Raw genomic sequence first — 8,957 nt, forward strand, 5'->3', positions numbered from 1 at the left:
AGGCGGGCTCGTGAAGTTTGCTCATCGCACTGCAGTAAGCGCTCCACCTTCCCCGCAGCCCCTAGCTCGAGCCGCTCCTCCATCCACCAGAGATGGCTTAGGCAGGCACAAGTCTAGCCCTCCTAGACACATTTGGGGCCAAAAGGGCCCAAATATGAGGAGGCCAAGATTTAAACAGATGATAGCATCTCTTAGGTCCACAAGCACGTTGCATGCATCAAGCAAAATCGTCAACCTGGGAGTTGGCATGAAATTAGACAAACCAGTAGGTACGCATAACCTAAATCAAATAAGGTATAATTCATTGAGAGATTAGACAAATCAAACATTTCAGAAATTTTCTTTTCACATGATTTTGTTCATTTCTTAGCCTGACAAAAGGTCCATTTAGTTATGCCATTCTTCTTGAGTTCATATCATCATAACACCTAATGAAAAAATATAACTACCTTCAAACAATTGCAATCCACGAGCCTGTAAGTCATCAAACGTACACTTAAAACTAGATAACACTTACCATACATGCCAAAAGGCCTAGCTTTCCTAGTTCCCTCTATGGCCCATGGGCATTGTATGGAGTGTAGCTCCACGCTTTGGCATAGGTCAATCACTCAAGAACTTTCAAAAAGGAAATTAATTAAGCAACGACAATCGCTCTCCATCTGGGGTCCAAACCAACACACAATGCATCAATTATATGTGACTGACATACCATGTCACACAAGATAGCACTTATAGCAGTTCATCAGTGATGTCAAGGTTCTAGCTAGCATATCATAAACATCCCCATAATAGTGATAATATATAGTGTTGGATAACATTCCCAGACATAAAAAAGCATGCCTTGTCACTGCTCTCGCTTCTTCTCTGCCCCCTTCACTTGTTCTGCTTCTTCTCTCATTTGATGGCGCTTCTTCTCAGCCTCCTTCACTGATCTTCCTGCACAGGCTAACGTAACAGTTGCAGCTGCAATTGCCACAAGGTTAAATACTTTTCTTGCGGGAAAAAGCTTTATCAACTCCCTGCAGGTAGGTCAAGAGGAGATTATATCAACTCCTGTAGAACAGGAAAAGAAGAAAAGAAGAAGAAATAATCTATATTGATCTGAGTATGTTTGGTATTGTACCAGCAAACCTGATGCGGCTTTAGGAGCTTGAATTCCTCCAGAAGTTGCTCGTTATGCCTCTGACGAGCACGCTAGATACACATGATCATTAATTTATATCATTAGTTGACTGTTACAGTAGTTGATTGGTACTAATAAAAATAGTGAGGTCTGAAAATAAAATGCAACTGTACTTGGGTAAGTATAAACTTGCTCTTTCCTGTAAAAAGAGAAAAGGAAATCTTGCTGCTGTTTCTAATACGTACCCACTAAAGAAGTCGTCTTAACACATGGATGAAAAATTTGGATATGTTTGTACAGCGGAAGAAATAGCAGAAAATCTTGCGAGATAAGAAGAAGAAGATGATACCTTCTCGATAATACTACTGAGCTTGCGGCTTGGCGCGGCAGCAACCGCCGGTGACGTGACCGCCGAGTGATGGGTTCGCTGGAGCACGGAGCCACCGATCCTCATCAACCCCTGTCGAAGAAGCGTCACCATCGCCGTATCTCGTATGCCTGTGAATACGTAGGGATTAGGAGAAATCCGTCGCGAATCCCCACCGGCGACCGGCCGCTCCTCTCCCATACCAACGCTATTGGGTTGCGATGGGTTAAGGCGAGAAACTTCGGTAGATTTTTGTGCCTACCCTGCGGATATGGGACTTGTTCCTCACTTCCTCCTTAAGGTTAGGGTTAGGGTTCGGGTTGCTCGCTCGCCCGCCTTCCGCCTCCGAATTCAACAGTTATGGGGAAGGACGTGGGGTTCTTTCTTACTTGGAAAACGCTTTGCTTTCGGTCGACCGATCGCAAGCCAGAAGATCGGTCCTCGCTCGCGCACGTGGAAGCTCCTTCGCTCGCCTGGAAATCTTCTGGCCCACTAGCTGGCCCTGCGCGATGGCCCATTAGTCCGCTTTTTTGCTCTTGCGTGTAACTTGCTCCAGATCTGCTTTGCTACAGAGAAGCTTAGATACAGGCCTGCAACGCTCCGCTCCTGCTTATTTCTTGCTACGGAGTAGCTTTTTTCTTTCTTGGAAACACATGATTTTATTGTGGTAATCACTTGTTACATTTGTTAAATAGATTATCTTTTTTGTTGTAAACGAACCTAGAGAAAAAAAATGCTGTTACAAACACAATTTTTGTTGTTGTTTTTGTTTATGAATTTTATTAACATATTTGATGATTTTTGTTGTAAATCATATTGCTTATTACTTATTTGTATCATTGCTTTTTTTAATAATTTTGTTGTACTACTCCGTGTTTTTTGTAAATATTTATGGAACTTTTTTTTTGTGAAGAACAACTAAAGCAAAAACTGTTTAAAAATAATTTTATTGTAATACTCCGAGGTTTTTATAAATATTTATGGAAAATTTTGTTGTGAAGGAACCTAACACAAAAATTATTGTTAACCACTTATATTTGTAGCATTACTTTTTTACAAATATTAGGATGATTTTGTTGTAATGGGGTAATTTTTTGGTACGCGGGGTGAGAATTTTTGTTGTGATAGTCTCTGTTATAGGCTAATATCTTCACAGTGGCGTATTTGACGTAAATATTGGAATAGTCAGGGCCGAAGTAGTATACCCCTACAGTTTCAGTGAAGTGTTTTTGGACCGCGGGTTGAGTTTAGAAAATAGAGGGGGTAAATGCAAACATCGTTGCGACTATTTTTGGACGTCAGATCGGAATCCAATGGCGCAGAGAGCAAATGATTTTCTGCCCAGATCGGGCGACCAAGGGCTAGCGCTACCCTTCTTACTTGTGCTCCCTGGAAGGTGCGGGGTTGAGTGGCTTGCGGGAATTGGCATCCAAACATATATATACGGGGCATACAGTTTTTTCTAGTCTACTAATAATTAAGTTCTAGAATTTTATTTGCTCTACTCTGGATGTTGGCACTTGGCACCATGCCATTTGATGGCTCATTCAGTTTCACTACTGCCATCCAGTCATGAGCTCTTTAGATCCCTCAAGTATATCTGTTACTGAGTATATGCAGCATGGACCGTCCCCTCTCGCGTCGCCCCTCAAGTCGACTGGGGGGGGGGGACCCTAGACCGCGCCGCCGCCGCCTCCCCTCCCTCTCCTCCCCCCTTGTCGCCCCCGGAGGCGGCTGACAAGGGATTAACTTGTCAATGCCTACGGATTGTAGACTAGGGTTTAGTTGGAAGTAGATGGCAAGTAGATCTTGAAGGTTTCAGCCGAAAAGTACTCGACGAATATGAAATTAGGGTTTGAGAAACAATGATTCGATGATTTCTTTGTCCCTCGACTCCCCCTTATATAGGAGGCGGAGCCGAGGGATTCGTATTGTACAAGTTACAGAGTCCGAGAAGGTTTCTAACTCCTCCCGCAAGATTACAAATAATGCTTCCTATTACAACTCTAGCTTTCCTTAACAATATATTGGGCTTCGAATCTTCTTATTCTTCGGGTAGTGGGCCTCCGATAAACCCCGGGTACTATCTTCGGCAGGCCCATTGGGGATGCCTATGTCGGTAGCCCCGAGATTTTGCTTGAATCGTAGAGTCGGGGAAAATCTCCACTGTTTATTTTTACTCGACAACTTAAAACTTTTCTATATTTCTTCACATAAATTTCTATATTGTACGGGGATAATGGTAGTTGGGGCTAGTTCATCGACGGATCGGGTACTAGTTAAGCTGCTCTAGTGGCAATCCGCAAAAACCTACTTCAAAATCACGTCCCTGGACATGATCTCGGGATACTTGGTGTAAACTTCGACGGGTGCCGCTTAAGGTCTTACCATTCCGTCGAGTCCCGGTCATATTTATCGGGTACCTAACGCGTCCGTTAGGATTTTTCTTCGTATCTGTTGATACGGATAAAAGTAACAAACCGACGTCGAGAGACGGCGCCACGCCTCACGGAACGGATCGCGGGGTCTTACCTTCGCAAAGTTTTGCGGCATTCGGAAATTGATCGCAACTTTGGCGTTCCGAGAATATATTGTCGAGTGCTTATTCGGCTGTTGGAATGGCACATTTTATTGAGTCAAAGATGATTTATATTGCTCTCCCGATGGGAGTATATGCAGAGTTATTTATAACTCGAAATATACTCTTTTGCTCTTCTATCTTTCTTCTTTTCATTCTTTTTTTCTTTTTTATAATTTCATCGGGCACGCGAACAGCGTTCCCGATGGGAGTAGCCCCCCGAGGCTACAGCCAAGGACTTGTGCTTGGTTGTAGGCTCCACGTCTTATGCCGCTATATTTTCTTTCTCTCCCGAAGTTTTATAATTTCTCGGGTGCGCGAACAGCGCTCCCGATGGGAGTAGCCCCCTAGGCTATGAACAAATATTTGTGTTTGATCATAGGCTCACGCCATTTCTATTTTGTCTTTCTTGATCTTTTCATTTTTTCAAAGTAGCCCCCAAGCATTTGATCAAAAACTTGTATTTGATCAAAGGCTCTCCAATATTTTTGCATGTCGCCTTTTTATGCAGCTGTTGAATCGAATTTTTACGTACGCCAAGGTGACGTTATTGCTGACAATAGCCACGATTGTGAGTCCGAAAATCGCGAGAAGTTTTCTCCCGCTGCCTTGCGGGCCCAAATTATCCATTATCTTGACACGTCGTGTAGGTGGGGGACACACGTCCTCCGCTTTTCCTGGCGCACGTACCGTAACTTCTCCAGTGTTAAAATACTTTTTTACCCTTGTTTCCACGTGGTTATCATCTGCCACACACTTTTTCCATCTAACGGTCCGCCGCTTCGCCGCACCTCTATATAAGATCTCCTTCTTCTTCCTCGAGCACTTCCGCTCGCGCCGTTCTCCTGCTCTTCTCTACAAAACCTCCTCCTGCGCCCCACAACTTCCTAAGCTCATCTTCTCCAAGCTGCATTCCTGCGCCATTGTTGATGCCACCGCGTCGGTTGATCAAGCACAGCACGCCTGAATCGTCAATGGCTGCCGCAGATCCGGGAAGCGCGGAGTGGGAAAGGTCCAAAATTTCCACCCGGGACATCAATCTCTTGAAGAAGGCTGGGGATTAGCAAGAAGCCCAAGGCGCTGTGCTTCCCTAGTGAAGAAAGCTACCCAACCCCTCCAATGGGGTATCGGGTAAGTTTCGTCGACCATCTCATCCGCGGTCTTTCCGCCCCCATTCATCCTTTCCTCCGTGGATTGCTTTTTGTTTATGGTCTTCAACTTCACCACCTCACGCCCAACTCTATTCTCCATATCTCCATTTTCATCACCCTCTGTGAGGCCTTCCTTGGCGTCCGGCCCTAGCCGGGCGCTATGGAAGCGCATTTTCTTTTGTCGCCGCAATGGCTCTCCCAATGTCGCCTATAATATAGGCGGCGTTGTTATTTCTGTTCGCCCCACAGTCGATTATTTCGACGTCAAACTCCCTGACTCAGTTCAAGGGTGGCGCAAGAAGTGGTTGTACATTCAGGAGGAGAACCATGGATGTGCTGAAGACAACATCCCTCCTTTCGATGGTGCCGAGAAAATCCTTCGCCGCCGCTCCTGGGATGCAGAGGCTACCGAGGAAGAAAAATATCGACGAGAGGCCTTGATGACTCGCATACATGAGTTGCAAAATACTCGCGGCAAAGAATTGTCAAGTATCCAAATCACGGCGTATTTTCTTAGAACCGAGTGCAGCCTCTTCGGGCTCGCAAATACCCTCTCCGGAAGTATCGTCGGCGACGAGGACGCGGATCGGTTGTCAGCGGATTTGGAGGTCAAGGATTTAGAAAAGCTTGTCCGAAAAATCTCCTCTCTCAGCAAAAAAAGATTCTGTCCCTTCTTCTTGTCGTGTAAAACCGTACAGCGCCACCAATGCGCTTCCCAAGGTAAAATTTGTCGATTGATTTGTTATTGCCTTGCTATATTTTTGTATCTCCTTTTTTGACATCTTCCCCTGTTTTTGTATAGAACCATCCAAATCTTGTCTCGCTTCCTCCCCTTCCTAAAGGTGGAGAAGTCGAGGAAAGGGCCATTGTCACCGACGACAACCAAGATGCCCCCTCTTTTGTGAATGAACCCGCTGACATGGGCATACCCTTCGGGTACCCATTATTAGTATACCTGGCTCGGCCCAATATGGAGAAGACCCAATATGGAGAAAGCCCAACAAGGCAACCCGAAGAAGTAGTCGACTAGGACTCTTGTAAAACCCTAGGCTGGTTGCATATATAAAGCTAGCCAGGGCACCCGAAATAGAGATGCCAACATATAGACAGAAGATAGACAACAGATAGACAGCATAGCTCCGCCTATGGCGACACCCTGTAAACATACATATGATCATATAGTGGATTGCTAGCAGCACGTAGGGATCCTCCACCGAGGGGACCCGAAGCTGGGTACGTCGTGTGCCTAATCTCGCTCCCGGAATCTCCATCGTCGCTCTCTCCCGAAACCCTAATCTACAATACGTAGGCATTGGCGAGGTGATCCCTCGTCAATTGGCGCCGTCTGTGGGAATCGCGGCGACTGGATTTTGTGATCCGGGCGGGATCTCTCAATATCGACAACATATGGATCACGTTCTAATCGGCTGTGTCTCCATCAACAAACGACAACCACTTCGCGGAAGCTTCGGCTAAAATCGTCCGTGCGTGCGGGCGCGGAACATCAAATCTGTGAAATTTCTACGCTGCAGCGCAACTTTTTTTTTTCCGTCGGCCTCAAGCTGAGTCGCCAAAATCAATCAACAAGACCGATCTGGTAGACGGGTCAAGCTCCAAGGCAGCCAACGACAATCAAGCAGCATACGCCACGTCATCAGGGGCAAGTACCAGATCGATTTTGCTACCGCTTATTTTACATCGAGTGCTACACATCAAGAAGTAATTACTGAAGGAAGGATTTCACATCGAGTGCTACACATCAAGAAGCAATTACCGAAGGAAGGATTTCACATCAAGTGCTACACATCAAGAAGCAATTACCGAAGGAAGGATCAAGGTCCAGGAAACAATTACCGAAGGAAGGATCAAGGTCTAGAAAAAAAAAGCAACATATGCTCACGTTAAGTCAAGGATGATGATTCAGACGCCAGCAAGTCGTATGGACAAGAGGAAATATATTTCAATTTCACCACGATCACCTTCGCCGCGGACGCCGAGTCTGAAGAAACCTGCGTCACCATCGGCTCCAAAGAAGTCATCAAATGCGAATATTACCATACCGGCACCATCTGCATCGCTGCGGTACCCGACAATCAGGTGCTATATTTTCAATTACGCAAAATTTATTTTGTAAAATATTTTTTAGCTCGTGTTATTATTTGCGCGCGGATTTGCGCACTACAAGATAACTGCAGATTGAAACAAAACTTCGACTGGTCGGTCGACCACGCCCGCCATGGCACACTCGTCATACTTGGGGGGTCATCCGTCGTGGATCCGTCGGATCGATTACATCCTCTTCATCGACTATATCAGCCACATCCACTACTTCTGGCCAGGCGCCGCACAACTACAGACTGCGTTCGCGGCACGACTTGCACCCGACTAAAGCTAAGTTTTTATCTTCCAAGATTTAACTATTTATTTACTTTCGCTACACCCAAAATACCCGGGGGCTGCGCCATTACTTCGTTACCATAAATATACTCGGTTCCTTGGTGAATTTCTTTTCTTCGGCTCTGGATATATCTTCTCCGGCTATTTCTTCATCAACAATTTGGCGGCATCTATTATCGCTATTTGGTGGTTTCTATTATCGCTATGTGCCATTACTCCGTTACCACAAATATACTCGGGTACTTGGTGAATTTCTTTTCTTCGGCTCTAGACATATCTTCTCCGGCTCAGTGGAATTTTTTTCTCCGGCTCAGTAGAATTATTCGGCTTAGTGGATTTTTTCGGCTCATTGGATTTATTTTCTTCGGCTTAATGGATTGGTTTTCTTCGGCTTACTGGATTGGTTTTCTTCGGGTTATCACTGGTTTACTCTTATACAAATATTACCCGATACTTTTCTGGGTCAGTGGATTCATCTTCTGTGATTATTACTGGATCTATTTTCTTCGGGTCAATGGATTCATCTTCTATAATATCAACGGATTCATCTTCTATGGTTATTACTGATTTCTTCGGGTCAATGGATTCATCCTCTATGACACCAGCGGATTCATCTTCTATGGTTATTACTGGATATTTTGGGCCAATGGATTCATTCTCTATGATATCGACGGATTTATCTTCAATATATGCTCTATATTTAATGGCATAATCTTCAAATATGGATTCATCTCAAATACTTCATCTCTTCGTATATTATTGTCTGTGGCTTCATCCTCAATGGCTTCACCAAATATAGACAGAAGATAGACAACAGATAGACAGCATAGCTCCGCCTATGGCGACACCCTGTAAACATACATATGATCATATAGTGGATTGCTAGCAGCACGTAGGGATCCTCCACCGAGGGGACCCGAAGCTGGGTACGTCGTGTGCCTAATCTCGCTCCCGGAATCTCCATCGTCGCTCTCTCCCGAAACCCTAGTCTACAATACGTAGGAGTTTTACCAAAAATCTTGGAGTATAATTAAGGATGACCTGATGGCCTTATTTACACAATTACATATGGGCCAATTACCTCTGTATAAACTTAATTTCGGTGTCATCACGTTATTACCTAAAAAAGAAAATGCGATCCAGATACAACAATATCGGCCTATTTGCCTCCTTAATGTGAGTTTCAAATTTTTTACTAAGGTAGCTACTATTCGAATCTCTCAGATAATTCACAAGGTTGTTAGGCCAACACAGACGGCTTTCATGCCGGGACGCCATATCCTTGAGGGAGTAGTTGTCCTACATGAAGCTGTTCATGAAATTAATCGGAAAAAGTTA

The 8,957-nt window shown here is 44.8% G+C and overlaps 1 protein-coding gene across 1 annotated transcript; it reads right to left on the reverse strand.

The window, feature by feature from the left end:
- Positions 1–847: 847 nt before the first annotated feature.
- On the reverse strand, positions 848–1,607 carry LOC124648392. The gene is made up of 3 exons (XM_047188170.1): positions 1,476–1,607; positions 1,127–1,197; positions 848–1,022 (listed from the first exon to the last, which is right to left on the reverse strand). The coding sequence occupies exons 1-3, from the start codon at positions 1,605–1,607 to the stop codon at positions 848–850; spliced, it is 378 nt and encodes a 125-aa protein (XP_047044126.1).
- Between the last annotated feature and the right edge of the window lie 7,350 nt (positions 1,608–8,957).

Source organism: Lolium rigidum, chromosome 4 (assembly GCF_022539505.1).
Source record: "Lolium rigidum isolate FL_2022 chromosome 4, APGP_CSIRO_Lrig_0.1, whole genome shotgun sequence".
Lineage (NCBI taxonomy): Eukaryota > Viridiplantae > Streptophyta > Magnoliopsida > Poales > Poaceae > Lolium > Lolium rigidum.

Bases quoted from the DNA above. Each gene is read 5' to 3' on its own strand.
- LOC124648392 (XM_047188170.1), bottom strand. From the start codon at position 1,607: ATGGTGACGCTTCTTCGACAGGGGTTGATGAGGATCGGTGGCTCCGTG. The intron at 1,198-1,475 runs GTATCATCTTCT...ATGTGTATCTAG, and splicing joins TCAGTAGTATTATCGAGAAG to CGTGCTCGTCAGAGGCATAA. The intron at 1,023-1,126 runs GTACAATACCAA...ACCTACCTGCAG, and splicing joins AAGCCGCATCAGGTTTGCTG to GGAGTTGATAAAGCTTTTTC.